At 43.0% G+C, this 23083-nt stretch overlaps 1 protein-coding gene across 1 annotated transcript in view; it reads left to right on the top strand.

Annotated features, from left to right (window-relative positions):
• The first annotated feature begins 1914 nt into the window (after nt 1-1914).
• Nucleotides 1915-23083, top strand: part of WWC1 (WW and C2 domain containing 1) — an 83169-nt gene continuing 62000 nt past the window's right edge. The window contains exons 1-2 of the mRNA XM_008572402.1: nt 1915-2004; nt 12353-12556. Of these exons, the coding sequence (XP_008570624.1) occupies nt 12406-12556 (151 nt within the window). The 5' untranslated portion in view covers nt 1915-2004; nt 12353-12405. The remainder of the gene's footprint in view (nt 2005-12352; nt 12557-23083) is intronic.

Below are 23083 nucleotides of genomic sequence, written 5' to 3'. Positions count from 1 at the left end.
TGTTTCTGAAGTCTGAGAGGGTATGGGGGAAAGGGGTGGGCTAAAAACAGCTTTGTGGAAACTATATCCAGACTGTCTGGTGCAGGTGCTCTTGAACAAAAAGTATTCCGAGCTGAGGAAAGTCCCCATCACCTGTGTCTTTTGCACTTTTTCCTTCTTTTACTCCAGGTCAGTGGCTTGTGATTTTCCATGGAGCTTAGGAAATGCACCAAAGATGTCAGTTTTTAAGGGAACCTAGTAGCTCACAGGAGGGGCACCGGAGATAGACTGCCTTACTCAAAATCCCAGTTTTGACATTGACATTGAGAATGTTATTTAGTTTGTTTTTGCCTCAGTTTCTCCTGATGAGTGGAGGTAATAACTAATGTTTTCTGAGTGCTCATTCACACCAGCATCTGTGCTAAATATATCATAGATGTGTCCTTATTTAATCTACCCAACAACCTGAAGAGTTATTACTATCCCCATTTTACAGGTGAAAATACTAGACTTGGGGAGGTTACGTAAGTTACCTAACTCACACAGCTAATAAGTGATGCTTATTGAGTCCTTATTTGATAGTGCTTAGTCTGTTGCATATCATATATTTCTCTCACCTCATCCTCATGGAACCAACAGTCTTCCACAATGCAGCAGTAAATTACTAACAGAAACTTTTGGGATATCCATTCATTCAGTCACTAGATCTTTTTCACAGCCCACCAGACCCTGGATATACAGTGGTACATGGACATACCAGGCCCTATCCACCAGGAGCTCTTTCAGTGTCTCTTTTCCCCATGTGTTTTTCTTTAAGTTTGATTTGGAATAGGTTTAAGAGGGAAGGAGACTGTACAGGATAAGATGGGGGGAGGTTTCTCATGATGTGGAAGGAAGCCCTTGATCAGAAATCCTAGACCCTATTCTGGTCATCCTCCTTCCTGTCCCATTGTACTGAGTTTGCCAATCTGTAGAAAGGGTATGAAGCAGAGCCTTCTGGGCTTCCAGAATTAGGAGGGGGTAGGAAACAGACAGGAGGGGGGAATATTAGAATATGTGTTTTAAACAGAGGTGGCAATAGGGAGACACCAAAGTGGCTGTCTGGAGAGGCCGCTCAGGCTGAGTCTCAAGTGCCTAGATTCCTAGGCTCCCCACACTCTGGCTAAAATACTTGACAAATGGCTTGTGATCCAGTTTTCCAACCTTGACCAGCCTTTGTTAGTTTAGTTGGGTGTTGTGTTTGTCTGTTCGATTTTGCCACTAAGACCTGATAATTACGACCACTTCACTCCCCACATGTGGGAAGAGTGGTTGTTGATGAAAGATCACTTTGGCCTGGACTGTCTAGGGAAAGCCAGCAGTGGGTGCAGGCATTTGGGAACCAGTACAAGAGGCAAATAAATACTGCTCATTGGCTAAATTCACAGAGACGGAACATCTGCTCTTCTAGATGTTGCAGTGAGCCAGCTTTCCAAAGGACAAGTGAGCATGACAGACATGGGATAAAGCCAGGGTAAAGATTGAAGCTGTGGTGGGCAAGTGAGTTGCCAGTGGAGAAGCCGGAGAGGGCTGTCATCCAAGTCAAGAAGCAAGACTTGGCCCTAGAGCCCTTTACTGCAAGCCCTCAGTTAGAGATGCAGAAACAGAGGCCCAGAGAAGGAAGGCAACTTGCTCAAATCACTACCAATTTAGTGGCAAAGCCGGGGCCAGAATGCAGATTCTCTGCCTCCCTACCAAGGTGATCTTATCCTGCTGCTGCAGGCATGCATTCACCTTCCCGGGAACAACAGGGAGAGCAGAGCTGGTGCTATATGCAAAACTTCAGGATCCGTCGGGCCAGCACAGAAGCAGCAGCAGGTTGCAGGAGTCTCAGAGATTGTAGGCTGATGGAGTCTGTCTCTCCTCTCCTTGCCAGGTACACCAAACCGCTCACCTTTGCTGACTGCATTAGTGATGAGTTGCCGCTAGGATGGGAAGAAGCGTATGACCCACAGGTTGGAGATTACTTCATAGACCACAACACCAGTAAGTTCCTGGCGGTCCTCCCTTCCCCGTGCCCCCTCTCCATCCCTCTATCTTCATTCTCACCCCTCCCACCTAGTCAGGAAGAACCACCAGCAGAGACTCTTGAAGCCAGATTCTGTTTTGTTTTATATAGATGTAGAGATGTCAGTGTAGATATAGGTAGATAATGTATGCTCACGTAAAAATAACCATTTAGAGGGATTTTTAATAGAATTAAAACTCCTCCTCTTGCAACCCATCTCCCCAATTTTACAGAGGCAACTATTGCTAATAATTTCTTGTTTATCATTCCAGAAATTTCCCAGTCATGTGTGTTTCTATGTGAAAGATGCATACATGCTTTTTTTCACCATAAAATGGGAATGTGTCATTGTCATTGCAAAACCATTTTAAAGCAGCCAGAGCCCTAGAGGTGCACACACATATCCATATGTCCATAGTGGGTTGGTATTAGAGTATGTGTCTCTAGCCCATCATACCAATCATCCCACCCTTTCTTTGTAACTGTAATCTGAGTATCCTGATCCAGTGTGAAGGTTCCTAGCATCTCTGTCTCTGGGCCAGTGATGGAGGAACTGGTTGAGAATGAGAGAAGCATGTTGTCTGACAGGTGGAGGAACCAGAAGGCGGTCCCCTAGCTAGGGAGAGTTGGTGTTATGTTTGGGCCCCATCCATTGTTGCACCCTCTTGGCCAAGACTATTTTTGTCCTCTGAAATTTGCTGCCCCATTTGTCTGTGTTACAGAAAAAAGGGATTTTTCTGTTTCACTCTTGGCCTTCTGAACTTTATCCTTTCAAGCAAGAGGAGAATGGAATGAAATGTGATGTGCCTGGCAAAGACTGAAGGCTGAGAACAGCACCAAATCCTAGCAGCCCGTGTTTACTGAGCACACACACTGTCCATGTGCTGTGGTAGGCACTTGGTAGGCATTACTCATTTAATCCTCCCATCTATCCTGTGGGTAGTTAGGATGATTATCCCCATCTTATAAATGGGATTTAGAGGTAGCGATTGATTGCCCAAGACTCAGCTAAAACATGGCTGAGCTGGGATGTGAACTGGCACTGGGGAGTGGAGTCACGCTTCCCTATCCACATCTTCCTCTGGGTTTTAGCAGCACCCTGGCCACACCTCTGTTGTGCCCCTCACCACTCTATTATAATCACTTACCTGTTGTTGCAAGTTCTTCTAATTAGACTGTGTCTAATTCGTCTCTCTAGTCCCAGGTCTTTGCTTGGTAAGGTACATAGTAGGTGTGCACTTAACTTTCGCTAAAGAGAAAAGGGCCTACGTGCATGAATGCATGAGTAAATGAAAGAACAAGCAGACTGTTGTTGGCATCAAAGCATAGGAGAGTTTCTGAGAGACAGCTAATGGCATTAATTGCATTGTTGAGGGTAGCAAAGGTTTTTATTAGCACTCATGATTGCATACTGGATAATGAGAAGTAAATATGCCTAATTGAGTGTGTATGGGGAATGAGGTTAATGCTTGGAGGGTGCATGGGATGCTGGGTTAAACACTGATATACAGGAACCCTAATCAGTCCTTTCCTCTTTCTAATTGCTGAGTGCATCTCCCTCATTAAAATCTCATGGCGGGAGTGGGATTTTCAGGTGCCTCTGGGAGTTGTTGGAGAAATAGAAGGAAGGAATAGCAACCATGGCAGAGTTTATTCTTGAGGGGGTGATGGCAGAAATTGGGTGTTTGGGTGGGGGGGTGATTAAATGAGGCCACAACAGGAAAAAGTCTATCTGGTAGTTTTACCAGCTATCAGGTTCCTGCTTTCCTTTTGGTTTGAAGGTGGTGTCATTGGATGAAGGGTACCACCTCTGCAGAGCCATTGATACAAATACAGTACAAATATGACCACCGAGGCTCAAGCATTCAGTGTGTATGTGTGTGTGTTGTTTATGGACTGAAATTCCTCTCTTGAGAGGTTTAGACACAGTATAATCAAACAACAATTTGATCATTTTAAAGGTACATGACTATACCAGTTGTCAAAGATTCTTGCCTTCATAGAGACTTCATTTTGGCAGAGGAGACAGGAAATAAATAAGTAGGCTATGCAGTGTGTTAGATAATTTTCAGTACTATGGTAAAAAGAGCAAATGTAGAGCTAAGGTGTACTGGGATGTGTTTGGGGGCAGTGGGGGAAGGACAGCGGTAACAGTGACCAATGGCAGTGTTAAGTAGGGTCTTCAGGGAAGAAGATCTTGTTAAGAAAATGAGATTTGAACTAAGACTTGAAGGAGGTGAGGGAGCATTTTAAGTAGAAAGGATAGGTAGAGCAAAAACTCTAAGGTGTGATCACATTTAGCTTATTCAAAGGATAGCAAGGAGGCATGTGTGCATATAGTCCAACAAGCGAGAAGGACTTTGGGCCAGAGAGCAGCAGGGTACATATTGGAGAGTGGTCTGCCTTGAGGGTTTAGGCTTTTACTCTGTGTGAGATAGGAGCCATTGGATCGTTTTAAGCAGATAAGTGACATGATCTGACTTATAAAAGGGTTTGTCTAACTGCTGTGCTGAGAATAGACCTTACTAGGGCAAGCAGAGACCTGTGAGAGACAATTGCAATAGTCCAGGTGCCCTAGACCAGGGCTCTGGTGGTGGAGGGAATGAGAAGTGGCCAGGTGCTGGATGTATTTTCAAGGCAGAACCAGCAGGACTTTCCAATAGATTCCATGTATGCGGGATGTGAAAGAGAAAAGAATGAATGACCCTTTTCGGGGCTGAGCAACTAGAAAGAAGGAGCTGCCATCAATTGAATGAACAAAACCCAAGGAGTGGGTTTAGGAAGGAAGAACAAGAGTTTGTTTGGACATGTCGAGCCTTAGATATCTATTGCAGATCTGAAAAGATGTTGCTTGACAGTTCAGTATAAAGAATCTGGAGTTCGGAAGAGAGATCTGGGCTGAAGGTGTGTATTTGGGAGTTGCTGGCATATGTATAGTATTTAAGGACATGAAGTTGGATGAGATCACCAAAGGAATGAAGACAGAAGAGGACCAAGGAATGAGCTGTGAGTCCTATACGGAAAGGGAAGATAAATGTTCAGGGTCCCTCGGGGGGTTGGGGTCTTGTCGAGCATTTGATGTAAATATGCACGTGCACCCAGGTGTTCCTTGGTTATTATCTAATGTAATTGTGCATGTGCACCCAGGTGTCCTGGATCATTGGACTTAAGTATAAAGGACGAGTGGCTCTGATCCACAGTGCCCCCCCTCTCCTGGGTGAGCAGGCCAGGGGGGAGTCCACTACTGCTGCTGGAGGCTGTTGCTGCAAGCTGTTGCTGCCAGGGACCCTGGGACCCTCCCAGAGGCCACCGCCACTGCTGCTAGAGCCTGTTGTAAGCTGCTGCTGAGGAACCTGAGGACTGAGCTCATGTTGTCTGCCAACAGCCTGGGATCTTTCCCAATTACCTAGCTCATGGACCTGTATATGAGGGGTCTGGTGACCCAGGCTGGCTTGTAGCTGGCATGCGAGGGTTTGAAGGGTCTGAGCCCTAGCCCGACAATACAGGTCCTCCAACAGAAGGAAGATGGGAAGAGGAAAACCAGCAATGATTCTGAGAAGCAGTGGTCAGAGAGGTGGGAGGAAAAGCCATATGAGCAAGTGTATCAAGGAGAGGGTCGTCAGCTGGGTCAAGTGCTGCTGACAGGACCAAAAATTGACCAGTAGATTTAGCAGCCCAGGTAACACTGTTGACCTCAACTTTGGAGGGCAGCTTTGGACAAGGATTGGAGGCAAAAGCCTGACTGAGAATAAAAGAAAAAGGTGGAGGGCAATCGGAAGCAGCAAATACATACAGCTCTTTCTAAAACTTTCATTAAGTCATATGTCAGTATTCGGTGTCCTTGATGACTGTCTACATACATCATGATTAGATGGTTTTAATCAGTGATCAAATTAGGTTTTCTGTTTTCTCTTTGTACTATATCATGAATATTTGAGGGATACTACAGTCTTCATGTTTGTCATTTATAATACATCAAAAGGATGTAGCAGTACATTTTAACACATAAAACGAAAGTAGCATAATGCCCCTGCTGTTGATCTTTCGGGTTATTTCCAATTTTTGTTATAAATAATAGCACTAGGGGGAGAATCTTGATGCATGTCACTTTTTTATGATAATTTATTGAAGACGCATTTCCAAGTGTACAATTCTTAAGTCCAAAGTTACCTTTGTGGACTTTTTTCTTAGATTGATGAGTATTTCCAAAAGATAGTATTAGTCTGAATTGCCACAAGCCATAAAAAGGTATAGATGTTTTCACCACGCCTTTGTCAATATGGGGCTATTTCCATTTCTTTTGATTTTTGATAAATTTACCCTAGGTTTAAACTGTTACTTCATTGTTTTTAATTTGCATTCCTTGCATAGGAACAAGGTTGAATGTTCTCCACATGTTCAGGTGTTTAAGACAATTGTTCTTGTTGTTAAAGCTCTTGGAAAACAGTAGTGTTGGCTGTGTGGGAGTGTGTGTGGCGTGTACAGTAAGGAAGTGGATGTGCAGAGAGCTCGTGAGTGTGGTGACCATATCTGCTGTATGGAGAAGGTGTGGAGAATGTAGGTAGAGGTTTGAAGCACGGGGCACAGGGATGGAGAAGTGGTTCTCCTGGTGGCTGCACTACATCAGCTAAAAGTTCTGTTTGGAAGTAGCTGCCTTTTGAGGAAACGGATATGAGAGAGGAGATGGGGGAACGATGTTTTATGTAGTGAATTTTGTAGTATGCTGAATTAAACTGTGTCCATGTAGAACTTGAATAAAAACTAAAAAAATAGTTGGCCAAGGTGGCCTCTAACAGCCTGCCCAGGTTTAAAGTTATTTATTTTGGTGAGATAAACTTGAGGAAGGGTGGTGTCAGCAGAAGGGCTGGGCTGTGGGAGGAACCCCTCAGAGTGTGATCAATTCAGAACTAACAGCATTGAACACAGATCTATAAATAAAACTATCTAGAGAGCTTTTAAAAAGCAAGGCTAGGCCCCTAAAGGAGAGTCTTTTCAACAATTGCTGGTACAACTGGTATCCATAAGGGGGTAAAAAAATACACCTTCACTTCTAAATACACTCCACTCCTGCCTCATACCATTCGTAAAAATAAACTCAAAATAGGCCATAGACCTAAACATAACAGCTAAAACTGGAAAACATCTAGAAGAAAACATAGGAGAAAATCTATACGATTTTAGGGTAGGAAAAGATTTTATGGGGCAAGACACATAAAGCATTAACCATGAAAGAAAAATTGACACATTGGGGATCATCAAATTATAACCTCTGTTCTTCAAAAGACACCATTAAGAAATGGCAAAGGCAGGAGAAAATATTTGCAATACATGTATCTGACAAGGGACCCATATTCAGAATACACAAAGCCCAACAACCCAGTAAAAAATATGGGCAAAAGATTTAAATAGGCACTCCACTGAAGAAGACATACAAACGGCCAAGAAACACATAAAAATTTGCTTTTTATCATTGGTCATCGAGGAAATGCAAATTAAATCTGTAATAAGCTACCACTACATACCCACCTATAAAGCTAGGGCTAGGGCTCACAGACCCCTCAAGCCTGTTGTCCAGACTGGGTCACAAACCCTCCACATACAGGTCTAGGAGCTAGGTAATAGGAAAAGGTCCTGGGAGCCGTGGGTGAAGAATTAATAGGCTTTATTCAGAACCAGGAGCAGCTGCCCTAGTGGCTTCCTGGAGTATCCCGATAAACCCCATGTATCAGAGCTGTTAGTCCTTTATACTTAAGTCCATAACCCAAAACACCTGGATGCACATGCACAGTTACATTAGACAATAACAAGGAATACCTGGGCACATGTGCATATTTACATCAGATGCTCGGCAAGATTCTGAACATCTGAGGGACCCTGACCATTTTCCTTCATTTTCCCAACACCACCATAATGACTAAAATGAAAAAAACTGACAATGCCAGTTGTTCGCAAGGATACAGAGGAACTAGAGCTCTAATACACTGCTGGTAAGAATGTAAAATGGTAAAACCATTTGGAAAACAATTTGCTAGTTTCTTATAAAATTCAACATAGATTTACTATGCAACCCAACAATTCCACCTCTAGAGATTTTTGCCCAAGAGCAATAAAAACATATGCCCACACAGTGACTTGTGCGTATGTGTTCATTACAGTATTATTCATAATAATCCAAAACTGGAAACAACCAGTTTTTCAAGAGGTTTATGAAAGAGTGAATTGTGATACATTCATACAAAAGAATATTATTCAGCAATGGCAAGAAACAGACAAATGATATAACATGAATGAGTCTCAAAACCTTATGCTGAGTGAAAGAGGTGAGACCCAAAGAGCGTATACTATATAATTTCATGTATGATGTTCTAAAACAGGCAAAACTGGGAAAGAGGTGGTTGGAGGAGATTGGAAGAGTACAAGGGATCATTCGAGTAAAAGAAATGTTCCGCAAATGATTGAACGATAGTTTATGGTGTATGCATTTGTCAGACTACACACTTTAAATGGCTACCCCTTAATGTATTTAGTTTAGGCCTTAATAAAGTTGATTTGAACAACATATTGATGCCTACTGCAGACCACTTAAATGGAAATCTCTGGGGTAATTCCAATGTGCAACCAGGCTGAGAACCATTGTTCTGGCGTGGGGTTGTCTGTTGTGTTTGTCAGCTTGTGCATCTATTAATTTGTTTTGCTTTAAACTACAAAAGAGATTATGGGCCACCAAAAATGGTAGCCAAGCCACCCGACTTGTCCAGGCCTTCAATTAAGGCTCTCACATACTTTTATATTCCAAGGAGCAGGAGTGAGACCTGTGGCCAAAGAGAGAGTGCCACTTGCAGACTAAATCTAGAGCATCATGGGGAGGTATCCAGGTGTTGCTCAGGGCACTTGACAAGGGCCCAGCAATTCAGCCAGCCCTCTGTCAGGTGATCCCACCTGGAGCTCAACCTGCCTGCCCACACGTGTTGTCCACCTCTTAGACACTGTTTCTCACCTTTGGTGGCACACTGGAAGTATTTGGGGAACTTCATAAATCACTACTGCTTTGTTTCCACCCCCAGAGATTCTGATTTAAGTGGCCTGGAGGTGGGGCTTAGGCGTGGGGAATTTCTAAATTTCCCCAGGTGATTCTGATTTTTAGCCAGGATTCTCGGCCACATCTGCACATCAGAATCACTTGGGGAAGCTTCTTAAAACTATCAATACCTGAACTGCAATCCTGTAAATTCCGATTTCAGTGTTCTGGGGTAGGGTTCAGGCCTTTATTTTGGCTTTTGTTTCTTTGAAATTCCTCAGCTGAGTCTGATGTTAAGTGAAGACCTATAATCACTGTATGAGGCACGCACTTTTTGAAAAAAAACAGTTTCACTGAGAGTCTGGGGGAAAAGGCAATCTCATAGGCTTCTTTTAAGAATAGAAATTAGCAGAACTTTTTGGAAGGTAATTTGGTAATATCTATTAAAATTTAAACTATGTGTACCCTCTGGCCCAGTAGTTCCTCTTTTAAGAAATCTGTCCTATAGAATCAATAGCACAAGTTTATAAAAGTATGTTTTTGAGAATCCTCACTGCAGCATTGATTGTGGTAGCAAAAGAAATGAAAACAATCCAAATGTTTCCCAACAGAGGTCTGGTTAAATAAAACCTAATACCACAGCGTGGACTACTATACAGCCATTTAAAAGATTGGGAGACTGTAAGAGAAGATGAACATAATCTGTCACTTGGGGGTGAAAGCAAGTTCCTGACCAATATGTATGACATGGCCTATGCTGCGTTAAAAATAACATTATGTAGGCGTATATGTATAAACAGAGTTTTGTATATAATCAGAGGGCAGTATGTCTTAGTGTGTGAGACTCCTAACAGTTACATTTAGGGAATAGGATTGGAGAGATGGAAACTCATTTTATAAATTTGTAATGGTAGAATTGTTGGACTTTTCTTTTTTGTATTTTTCAATGAAAAAGTAAATTTCAAAAAGTTAAAAACTTTGAAAAACACCTCCAGTCTGGCCAAGACGGGCTGAGCTTTTTTTTCTATGGCCTGTGCCCACTGGAGGTACAGGGCTGGTCCCTAAGGGGGACTCAGGAGTCCCTAACTCTGAGGGAATACACACCCGCTGATAGGAGACGGGCTCCCCCAGTAGCTGTCCTTCAGCCCAGCTTTATAAATTTTCCCCAGCCATCTTTTTTTTCTTCTTTCCAATTGTTCTTCTCTCCTGTTTGGTTGAGGGATATTAAGCTTTATTCATGGGAAGCAATTTCCTGGCCTCTGTCAGCAATCTTTAGACCTTTTCTTTCTCAGAGGAAGGGAGGAGGAAAGGCTTGAAGAATTGCTATTCACAGACAGTTTTGAAGATAGGCTGTAGTCAGTAGTTTTACTCTCACCATCGCTTGTTTACTTTACCTGGACACAAGTGCTGTTCAGTTTCCTGGGAAGCAGAGGTGCAGGGCCCGTTGTCCTCTTTAACAGATACAGAAGTAGACTCAAAGAGGTTAAGCAGCCTGCCCACTGTAACACAGCGATTATTGGCAAGAATGAGAACTTGGCCCTGCTGCTTCTTTGATCCTTCTTTCGTTCATTTGTGATGTTCATTGAACCTCTTCAGGAGGAATGAGAGCTAAAGGGCCTAGGTTAGGAGGCACAAACTCAAATGTCCCCAAGGGCCAGGCACATGACATAGATGAAGGACGTAGATGGGGTTTTGATGGATGGAGTGCTGGAGTCTGTGGCAAATTGTGGACCCAAGGTGGCCAGATCTTCTGAATTATCAAGAAAAGTCATACATAGAATTTAATTAATAGATTTCCATATTTTTACCTACCAGTGTTCAATTCAAAATTAATAAAACACTTTGGACTAAGACAGGCTGGATTCACCACGTGGCCATGATTGTACAATTTCTGTTTTGTCAATCCCCTCTACCCCCACCCAACAACTGGGAGGTGACTGAGGAGCTGACAGTTCATGGGCATTGATTCTTTGATATTGTTTTGACTGTTTTGACCTCTTCCAAATCTGCTCATCTCCATTTTTTTTTTTTCCTTTTTGTCTTTTTTCGTGTCCGGCAACGGATCGCAACCCTCAGTGTCGCGCCCGTACCGGACCGGGACCGGCAACGGGATCGCAACCCTCGGCGTTGCTCCCGCACCTCGCTCAGCCAGTGAGCGGGAACCGGTCTGTATGTGGGATCCGAACCCTCAGCGGGAGCGCCGCTGCGCTCCCAAGCGGCACACTGTAGCAGAGCGCCACCGGGCCGGCCCACAGCTCCATTTTTAAAAAAACTTATCTTTTCTTTTTTCAGATTATCATTGTACTTGTTTATTGTACACATAATTTAAAAACAAAAAAAGAATAAAGAAAAAGCTATCCTACTGCCCAGCTTGTTGTTAATATTTTGCTGTTTCCTCTTAGTCTTTTTGAGAATATACATATTTATTTTGATAAATACAAAATTATTTTGTCAGTTTTGCAACTGCATTTTTGCTCATTTTAATATCATAAGCACCTTTCCATTTTATTACTTTTTAAAATAAATATATAATAGTGCATTACGTAAACATGGCATACTTATTGGAGCAGTTATTTCCTGTGTGATCTTGAGAAAGTTACTTAACCTCCCTGTGTCTCAGCTTTCTCTTTTGTATAATGAGACTAGTAATAGAATCTACTTTATAAGGTTAGTGTAAGGATTGAAGAAGTAAATACATATAAAGTGCTTAGTGCTTGGCATAGAGTAAACATTAGATATGTGCTTGCTATTTATTATTACTATCGTGATTTTGTAAAAATTCATCCTTTGAAAAAATTCATCTTTGCTTGAATTTTTTATTACTTGTTATAATAACTATAGGGAGAATTATTAGCCAAAGGCTATTAACATTTAAATCTCTTAATTTGCATGGTCAGATCTTCTTCTACTAAGGCCGTTCTAATTTACATTTCCAGCAAAGTATGGGTGCCTATTTCTCCATGTCCTCCAAAACATTATTTTCTGTTTCTTTACTCTTCACCAAAACAGATGACCTTGAGCATCCATAAAGTCCTTGAGCCTCTCTGTCTAGATTAGAACTCAAATCTGATTTTTCTCCTGTCTATTTCAGACAGATTGATTTAGGATTTGGAAATTGATTTTGGTTTATTTTTTGTTTGACTAATGCAAATGGAGACTGTTGTTTAGTGAGAGAGTTTAACCCATTTGCGTTTATTGTTATTTTTCTATGCTTTATGCTCTTTGTTTTCTGGTAGTGGCTTCTACAAGCCACAAACCCAACAGATATTTGTGAGGTACTGACCTAGGGTCTATGGGATTTCTTCCAGAAACCACTCAGATTGAGGATCCCCGGGTACAATGGCGGCGGGAACAGGAGCACATGCTGAAGGATTACCTGGTGGTGGCCCAGGAGGCCCTGAGTGCACAAAAGGAGATCTACCAGGTGAAGCAACAGCGTCTGGAGCTTGCACAACAGGAGTATCAGCAGCTGCATGCCGTCTGGGAGCACAAGCTGGGCTCCCAGGTCAGCTGTGAGTACCTTCCACCACCAGCACCCCGACCAACACCAATACCAGCAGGAACAGCCACACTGAGTCCTGCCAACATTGCTTCTCAGTGATTCTCAAATCTGCCCATTTTTCTCCATCTCCACTCCTTGTCCAAACTACCATCCTCTTTACTGCTCTTTCTGCTCCTACCTGTCTTGCAGTGATTCATTAGCCATTTGTATTTCATTTGGAATCATCTCAGAAGGCCAGTTGGATTACATATCTCCTTGTTTAAACCCTTCAGTGGCTGGGGAAAGTGAGGAGTAGGAGTTCTTGTTTAATGGCTACAGAGTTACAGTTTGGGAAAATTAAAAAGTTCTGGAGATGGATGGTAGTAATGGTGGTAATGGAAGATAATGCCACTGAGCGGTACACTTACAAATGGTCAAAATGGTCAATTTTATGTTATGTGTATTTTCTCACAATTTAGAAACAATCTACCAACCTTCAGTGGCTTCCCGTCACTCTTTCCAGGGCCTCCATAGCCCTATGTGTTCAGGCCCCTGCTGGCCACTCCTGCCTCATCTCATGTTCTCATTCACTAGGCTCCAGGTACACTGACTCCCTCCTCCCCTTTCCTTCCGGCCCATCCTGCTCTCCTCGCCTGACCTGCAGTTTTCCACCTCAGGTACTTTGTATTTGCTATTTCTCTCCCTAGAATGCTTTTCTAGTGATCCATTTGCAAGGCAAACCCCTCATCCTTTCAGTCTCATCCTTCAGGCCATCACTTCTGAGATGCTTGCTCTGACAACTGCACCAGAGACCTCCATTGTCCAACATTAGCCTCTGTTTTCTTCATAGCTCATATCACAGTACATCTGTTTGTGTGTTACTAGTTTTTATTTCACTAGAGTATAAACTTTGTAAGGCCAGGGCTCCTGTCTTCTTATTCACCCTGGTCTTTGCAGGAGGAAAGCAGGCAGGCCAGAGTCCCCTGTCCTTCATGTCCAGTGCTGTGCACTGCCAGGGCAGCAGCTGTCAAGGAGCCCACTGACCCTTTCCAATGTATTGGGTTTTTTTTTTTGTCTTTTACCATTGTTTCTAACAACTAAACCTTTCCTGTCTTTATTGAGTGCTTATTACATTCCAGGTACTCTGCTACAGTCTGAAAATGCAATTTCAGTTAATCCTTATGACAGTTCTATGGGCAAGTACAATTAATATTCCCTTTAACAGATAAGGAAACTGAAGCTTAGGACCAACAGCATGCCCCAGGTCTTACAGCTGGTGAGAGACCATTCTGTCATTCCCCCAACATTTTCATTGTGGGCCAGACCCCTGGGACCAGTATTGGACCATGGTGTCAGGGTGGCCATGGCTTGGTTTGGTCACTGGGCACTCCCCCTCTATGAAGCCCTCACTTTGAGAAGTTGTCTGCTAGCAGGATGGGGCAAACCCTGCCTGGTGACTCACTGTCCCAGCCTTGCTCTTTTCCTTGGCAACTCAGGAAAACCCCCAGAATCTCAGATTATAAAAAAGAATTGTGTTGCATTCATTAGCTATTTCTGGGTCAGATGGTATTCTAGAGACTGTCTTGAGGTTTTTAGCACTTAATCTATCTTAGTCAACTTGCCATAACAAAATACCATAGACTGGGTGGGTTAAACAACAATTTCTCAAAGATCTAGTGGCTGGAATTCCAAGATCAGGATGCCGACAAGGTCAGGATCTGGTGAGGGCTCTCTTCCTGGCTTGCTGATGGCAGCCTCCTCTCTGTGTCTATCTTAGTCAACTTGCCATAACAAAATACCATAGACTGGGTGGGTTAAACAACAGACATTTATTTTCTCAAAGATCTAGTGGCTGGAATTCCAAGATCAGGATGCCAACAAGGTCAGGATCTGGTGAGGGCTCTCTTCCTGGCTTGCTGATGGCAGCCTCCTCTCTGTGTCCTCACATGGCAGAGAGAGAGAGAGAGCACTAATCTTATCATGAGGGCCCCACCCCAAGGACCTCATCTAACCCTAATTATCTCTCAAAGGCTTTATCTCCAAATACCGTCACTTTGGGGGTGAAGGCTTCAATATATGAATTTTGGAAAGAGAGAATTCAGTCTGTAACATTACCTTTATCATCCCACAGTCCTGGAAAGGAGATATTACTGACCCTATTGAAACTCAGGTTTGAAGAAGTGAAGCGTTTTTTTCTTTCTCTAATGTCCCACAGTCTGAAAAGTATATATAAAAACAAACTTCCTGTTTTGGAGGACAGGATGTTTACATGGACCCAAAGTATTGCCCCACAAATCACTTACTAATTTCAGAGGGTAAAATGTACTTTTACAGTGGAGAGTAAAATCCAGGGTATGCACATGGATAGCAGTGTAACTTTGCACAAGTTAGGCCACCTTTTTGCTGCCATTTTCTTCATCTGCAAAATTGATCTAATAATTGTGTCACCATCATGGAATATTGCTATGGGTTGAATCCCCTCCTCCAAATTCACTGGAGCTTGATCCCTATTGTAACAGTGTTAAGGAGGCAGGAAATCAGACTATGGCAGTGTTGAAAGGTGGAGTCTTNGAGAGAGAGAGAGAGAGAGAGAGAGAGAGAGAGAGAGAGAGAGAGAGAGAGCACTAATCTTATCATGAGGGCCCCACCCCAGTGACCTCATCTAACCCTAATTATCTCTTAAAGGCTTTATCTCCAAATACCGTCACTTTGGGAGTGAAGGCTTCAATATATGAATTTTGGAAAGAGAGAATTCAGTCTGTAACATTACCTTTACCATCCCACAGTCCTGGAAAGGAGATATTACTGTCCCTATTGAAACTCAGGTTTGAAGAAGTGAAGCGATTTTTTTTTTTTCTTTCTCTAATGTCCCACAGTCTGAAAAGTATATATAAAAACAAACTTCCTGTTTTGGAGGACAGGATGTTTACATGGACCCAAAGTATTGCCCCACAAATCACTTACTAATTTCAGAGGGTAAAATGTACTTTTACAGTGGAGAGTAAAATCCAGGGTATGCACATGGATAGCAGTGTAACTTTGCACAAGTTAGGCCACCTTTTTGCTGCCATTTTCTTCATCTGCAAAATTGACCTAATAATTGTGTCACCATCATGGAATATTGCTATGGGTTGAATCCCCTCCCCCAAATTCACTGGAGCTTGATCCCCATTGTAACAGTGTTAAGGAGGCAGGAAATCAGACTATGGCAGTGTTGAAAGGTGGAGTCTTTAAGAGGTGATTGGATCATAAGGGCTGTGCTCTCGTGAATGGATTAATCCATTCATGGACTAATGGGTTGATGGTGTAATGGGTTGTCGTCAGCATGGGCTGGTGGCTTTTTACAGAGAGCACAACATGAATGAGCTCTTGCCATCCTTGCCATATGATTGCCTATGTTGCCGTGGAACTCTTATAGAGTTTGCACCCAGAAGAAGGCCCTCAGCAGATGCGTCCCCTGGATCATGGACTTCCCACCTCCAAAATTGCAAGAAATAAATTTTGTTTTCTTTATACATTACCCAGTTTCAGGTATTCTGTTATAAGCAACAGAAAACAGACTAATACAGGTGTTATGGGGTTTAGTTAATAAATATAAAGTACTTGGAATAGTACTCGTCACATTCTTAAGCTCTCAATAAAGAATTATTATTATTATTATTATGAATTTATTAGCACTGTAAATGACAAAGAGTTCTAACAGATCCCTGCAAGCAATAAGAATGAATACGTGATCAAAGATGGGAAGTAAATGGTATAGTTCTGCAGCCCTGTCATGTGACTTCCAGGCACTCCCAAGAGCTCCACCAGGCTCAAAGCCACCACTATTTTGAGTGTTCAAGATCTTCCATCAGGGGATCTGGGGTCTTTTGAGGCAACTGGATCTGAGATCCAAACCAGACAGTAATTGGGAGTCTCCCAACCCAAACATCCCAGTTAAACAAGGTGTGACCCAAGCCTCAACATGACTCTTTCTTCGGGTTTTACAAGCCAGGTTTGCCTTCCAAGTAGAGCTCTCTCTGGTGTGACAAACTGGTGAGGTCACATGCCTCTCCTCTAACTCAGATGACCTGCTGGGGCTTGTGAGAGTTTTGCCACCTGGCCTTGGTTGTGGTGGGTCCCAGCCATGAGTGGGGCCCTGCCCTGGGGATGGAGACTTTGTTGTCAATTCTCTGGTGTAATCTCTAGCTCCATGGAGAAAGAGAAAAAAAAAAACTAACATTTAATGTACACCCATTGTATTGTATGCCTGGAGGGCAATGTGCTAGGCATTCTACATAAGTAACCTCCCTCCCCACTCTCACACACAGTACTGCAAGAAAGTGTTGTTCCCATTCTACAGAAAAGGAAACTGAGGCCCAAAAAGGGGGAAGTGGCTTCCCCAAAGTCACACCAGTAAAGAATGGGAGAGCTAGCCTTTATACCCAGATGTACCTGACCTCAGAACCAAATCTCTTAATGGAGCTGGGTTCTTTGGGACTTCACCATGCTCCTTCCCCTCTTTAGGCTTTGTTTTCCCATTTGAACAATAAATCACTGGGAGCTTTGCAGTTAAAAATGCCAATTGAACCAACTATCTGATTTAACTCATTCCCAAATCTAAGAAAATCTTAGATGAGAGACTTTATTTAAAGGTATAGTACACAAGGAAAGAGAGAACTGGAGAAGAAGGAGTAACAAAATTTGGAAGCTGGAAAGCAGACAGGTAGGTGGCAACCTACTTGGTTGACTTGAGAAAAGAGAAAATGGGCCGATAGTGAGGAAAACTGACAACTTGCTAGTCTACATAGAGCACTTACAAAGGCCTTGGGAATTGGTGGCAACAACTATCTCTGGAAGTGGGAGTAAAGTGAAGAGGGTCTCAAATAAAGAGGATTGGGTGCAAGTTGTTTCTGAGACAGTTAGACCATCAGATCCCCTTCCCAAATCACTATAACCAGGCTACTTCCCATCTCCAGCCTGGAGAAGGACTGGAGGTCTGCTTTGTGGAGAGGGTAAAACAGAGTCTCTGGACTACAGGATACCAGGCAAATTCAAAGCCGGGGTGTGCTGTACTGAAAACACAGTGACTACAGGAATGTGGACATACAGAATTTTGAGACCTCAGCTCTCATGTACCACTTGATGCCCAGAATAGTGCCACACCATTACCGTCTAGGCTGGACAGTAGAAGAGTCTGGGAAATCTGACCAGAGAAAGATGTAAAGAGAAAAGATGTAAAGACATCGATATCAAGGATTCCTGGGTGAAATAATCTAGCCACGTCATGGACGGTGCAATCCGTGTTCAACGAGTTTCATTCCAGTCAGCCTTTTGGGCCCGCACTAGATGTGAGCAGACAGCTGAGATTCCAGACATCCAAGGAAAACCTCTAACAGGAGAAAAGGAGACTAAAACAGACACATGGTAGAGGGGAGGTGCTGTGGATTGGATGTCCCCCACAGCTCACTGAGACTTAATTCCCACTATGACAGTGTTGAGAGAGTAGACAGTGTTGTTGACAGTGTTGAGTGATTGGATTGTGTGGACAATGCCTAGTGAATGGATTGATCCATTCACTGAGTATTAAGTTGATGGTTTAATGGTAGTCATGGGTGTGGTTCTGATGGCTTTAAAAAGAGAGCCAGTGAGGAGGTTAGTCTCTCTCTCCAGCTCTGCCGTTCGCCATGTGAGACTCTGCATCACTGTGTATAATCACCACCAACAAGGCCCTCAGCAGATGTGTCCTCTGGACTTTGGACTTCCCAGACTCCAAAACTGTAAGCAGTAAATATTGTTTCTTTACAAATTACCCAGTTTCATGTATTTCTGTTATAAGCAACAGAAATGAACTAATACAGAAAATTGGTACCAGAAGCAGAGTACTGCTTAAATAACAAACACTCGGAAATGTGGAAACAGCCTTGGAATGGTATTGGGCAGAGGCTGAAAGAATTGGGAGGAACAGGCTAGGAAAAGCCTAGATGCTGGTGAGGAAAGTTTGCAGCATCTTAGAGACTGGTTAAATGGTGGCAACCAAAATACTAATAGAAATATAGACCATTCGAAAGAGGTCTCAGGTGTAAAGGAGAAGGAGCTTATTGGAAACTGGGGCAAAGATCATCCTTGCTATGAACCAGCACGGAACTTAGCTGCATTCTGTTCATGCCCAAAAGTTTTATGGAATGTAGAATTTCAAAGTTATGAACCAGGGTATTTGGCAGAAGAAATTTCTAAGCAGCAAAGCATTAAGGAAGCTGCATGGAAACTTGGAACAGCCTATGCTGAGTTATGGCAGAAAAGGCATGATGTAAAGACAGAATTTATAATTCAAAAGAAAGCAGAGGGCAAAATATCAGAAAGCTTTCAGTCTAGCCACGTAAAGCATGAAAAGGTGTCTTTGGGAGAGGAAACCAATGGTGTAACCCAGGGACCATTTGCTAAGGAGATTAATTCAGAAGAATGGGATTATCAAGAGAATGGAAAGAAGACTTTGAAGGCATTTCAGAGATCTTTGGGGCTGCCTCTCCCATCACAGGCCCAGTGGCCTAGTGAAAGAGAATGTGAAAGAGTGAATGAGAAAGAGAATAGTGCAAGAGAATGGTTTCAGGAAACTGGCCTGAGGTGCCCTCCATGGCCTCACTGCCCAGGGTCACCTCGGGATGCTGCTTCCCTCACCCCAGCTGCACCAGCCATGGCTAAATTGGCCCCAGGTGTGGCTGGATCCGCATCTTTGAAAGATACAATCTGGAATCCTTGGTGGCGTACACATGGTATTAAGTCTGCAGGCTCACAGAGTGCCAGAGCTGTGGAGACTCAGGTGCCTCCAGCTCTATTTCAAAGGATGTATGGAAAAGTCTGGGGGCCCAGGAAGAGATCTGTTACAGGGGCAGAGTCACCACATGCAGCCTTCGCTGAAGTGATGCCAAGTGGAAACGTGGGGTGGGAGTCGCAGCAGAAAAACCCATCAGTGCCATGTCTAGTGGAGCCATGAGAGCAGAACTGCCGTGGATTCCCCAGAATTATAGAGCTACCAGCATGCAACACCAACCTGGGAGAGCTGAAACATGGCTGGAGACCAGGAAAACGTAGGTGCAGGGCTGCCTGAGGACTGGGGACCCAACCCCCACACCAGTGTGAGGAGTATGCCAAACAGTGTGCAGAGTCAAGGTACATGATTCACCACCTTTGAGATTTGAAGCCTGCCCTGCTGACTTTTGGACTTGGTTAGGACCTGTTACCCCAATCTTTTGGCCTATTTCTCCCTTTTAAAACAGGAATATGTACCCTATGTTTGTCCCACCATTATATCTTGGAAGTAAATAAATCGTTTTTATTTCACATATGGCACCTTGAAACTTTGGACTTTTGAGCTGAAACAAGTCAAGACTTTGGAGATGAAATGAATGTATTTGTATGTGAAAAACACATGAGGTTCGGGCACCCAGGGGCAGAATGCTTTAGATTGAATATCCTCACAAAACTCATTGAGACTTAATTCCCTCTGTGGCAGTGTTGAGAGAGTGGGAAATCCTGTTATGGTATTTGAAAGGTGGGGCCTTTAGGAGGTGATTGGATTGTGAGGACCATGGCTAGTGAATGGACTGATCCATTCACTGAGTAATAAGTTGATGGTTTAATGGTGGTCATTGGCATGTTTCTGATGGCTTTAAAAGGAGAGCCAGTGAGGAGTTTAGTCTCAACTCCCCCATCCGCCATGGGAGACCCTTCCTCGCTGTGCATAGTCACCAACAACAAGGCCCTCACCACATGTGTTCCCTGGACTTTGGACTTCCCAGCCTCCACAACTGTAAGCAGTAAATATAGTTTCTTTGCAGATTACCTAGTTTCTGGTATTTCTGTCCTAAGCAACAGAAATGGACTAATACAGGAGGCATTGGAGGAAACAGCAAATATGCATAGAGAAGGAAACATCGAGAGAAGCCACACAGCTGTGAAATGAGAACAGTATGCTACATTTTATGAAAAGGAACCTTCAGGGAACAAAGAAGAGCCTTTGGAAATTGAAATAAGATAGCAGAAATGAAAACTCCATAGGAAAACTGGAAAAGAAAACTGAAGAAATCTACAAAGGAGAACAAAAGTACAATGAGATTGAAAATAAGAGGAAAAAATAAAGCACCAGGCCAGGAAGCGTGAGTGAAATAATTTGGAAAAGTTTCCCAGAACTGAAGGAAGAATTTTTAGATTGAAAGAGTTCACCAAGTATCCAACACAATGGAAGAAAGTCACCTCACACCAAGATATATCACTGTGAAACTTCAAACACTGGGAGCAATTCAAAATCTGAAAAGCTTTCAGAGAAAAAAACCAGGTCACACAAAAATTACGACTCAGAAGAGCTTCGGACTTCTCACCAGTAACACTGGAAACCTAAAAGCAATGGCTCAATGCCTTCAAAATTTTAATGAAAATCATTTCCGACCTAGATTTCTATATCCAGCAAAACTACCTTTAATCAAGTGGAGGGTAGAGTAAAGATATTTTTAGGCATGTAAGATTTCAAAGTTTGTTTCCTTCATGGTTCCTTTCTTAGGAAGCTATTGGAAGTGATGTTCTACCAGAATGAGGGGTGGACCACAAAGAGGAAGACATGGTATGTAGGAAAGAGGAGAGAGGTGAAGAGATGCCCAGAGCAACATGAAGGTGATCCCAACTGTGTGTCAAGACCAGCGAGCCCACACCAAAGCAGGGCAGGAGCCGGGCCAGAAAGATCCAAAAAGAGGAAACTGGCAGGATGTCCGCTGTGTGGACTTTGTGAGAAGAGATGTAGATAACTGGCAGAGTGTGAGGTTGAATCAGTGATAAGTTTGTAGAAACTAAGCAAACATAAAAGACAGTTATTAACTCTAGGGGGAAAAATGTGCCAGAAAGGAAAGTAAGTAAAATTGGCTAGCTGACTCTGCCTGAATAGCATTTGCAGAGTAAAAATAATGCAAACACTGAAGATGACTTTCACCAAAAGTGTGCTGTCTCTTTTAGGAGGACGGGGAGGTGGGAAGGGTGATTGTGTGTGGGTAAGAGCTGGGGAAGGAAGGGAAACTACATCCCCATCCTCCAGAGGGAGAGAAGTGAATAATTAATCCTAATAGTGAAAAGATCAGGAAGCAGCCATACATGCAATATTATTAGATACACAGAGGTAGATACACAAGAAATTGAACACGTCGAAAGTGCCTTCCTTTTGGCATATGAGTTATGGGGATGGAAGGTTGTGGAATGCTCTTCTTTATAACAAAACTTGTACTATGTGGAACTGTGTTCATATATAACTTTAGTAAAAAAAATAAAAATTTTAAAAAGGGATAAGCCAGTCTTTAAGGGCCTGTTGAAATATAAAATTCTTTTGATAGAGGGTGGTGAAGGAATATGGATACAAAAAGAAGGACCTGTTTCATGACTGGAGTGCTGATTACCTGAGTGTGCTTCTTTTGTGAAAATTCATCAAGCTGTACACACATGATTTGTGCATTTATATATATATGTATTTCTTACTTCAATAAAAAGTTTACTTAAATTACACCAAGGTCAAGGGTTCAGATCCCCATACAGGCCAGCTGTTTAAAAAATTAAAAAGTAAAGTTTACTTTAAAAATGATAAGTAATAGGCTACAGTGATATTCCAGAGCAGAATTCAAGCCTCTCGTGGCCCAATTGGCAGGAGTTTATTCGTTTTTGGCTTCCCTTCCCTCCAGGACTTTTGAGAATGCCCAAGGAACGCTGATGCATTCCACAAGTCAGCCCTGATGTGACTGGTCCCCACAGTCACCCTCTTCCTGTCTGGGCCAGGTCTTACAATTTTTAACAGGCTCTTCCAGGCTGCTGCCACATTAACCTTAACATTCCCCCAATGTGTAGACCCATGTCCAGCGGCACAGTCTGATAAGCAAGGTGGCTGGCAGGACAGGGTGCTCACAGAACAGGCACCCCATTTCAAGGACCCTTCTGTGTGTATTCCCATCTTATTTCCACACTGACAGTGCCTCTTGTCCTTTCACCATATTCTTGCTATTAATCAGTGGGTAACAAATAGTGTTGCCTACCTTAAAATTTTGTTGAAAAGTGCCAATTTGGGGAATATGCTTAAGGCAATGCCTCAAGTTATGTATCCAACCAGGTTTCTCCCTGAAATCCCCAAGTCCAGCAAAAACCAGAGGAATCAGAAGGCAGGAAATGAAAATTTCAAATTGGAAACAAAAGATATCTGTACCTGGAGTAGCCTCTGTTCCATGCTCCAAGGCCCTCTCCACTGTGGCGTTGCCCCCACCATTCTCTTCTGGTAAACCTCAGTCTCCATCATCATCATCATCGTCATCATCGTCATCTCTGCCGAAGGGCAACATTGCCCGTGGTGCCAAACATCTTTTATGTGATTATGCAGAGCTATTTTCTCTTCTCCCAGATTTCCCAGGATTGCATTTTAACTCGCCTCATTCATAATCTAAAACCCCATTAAACTATTTTAACCAAATCCAAAGAGCAGCATCGCCCTCATGACTGTCACCTCTACCTCCAGACACTGAAAATTGCCAGCAATCACCAAATAAGCTTCTCTATC

Source organism: Galeopterus variegatus, unplaced genomic scaffold, assembly GCF_000696425.1.
Source record: "Galeopterus variegatus unplaced genomic scaffold, G_variegatus-3.0.2 Scaffold780, whole genome shotgun sequence".
Lineage (NCBI taxonomy): Eukaryota > Metazoa > Chordata > Mammalia > Dermoptera > Cynocephalidae > Galeopterus > Galeopterus variegatus.
Note: the sequence above shows the minus strand (reverse complement) of the source record. Positions and strands in the feature narration are given on the sequence as shown.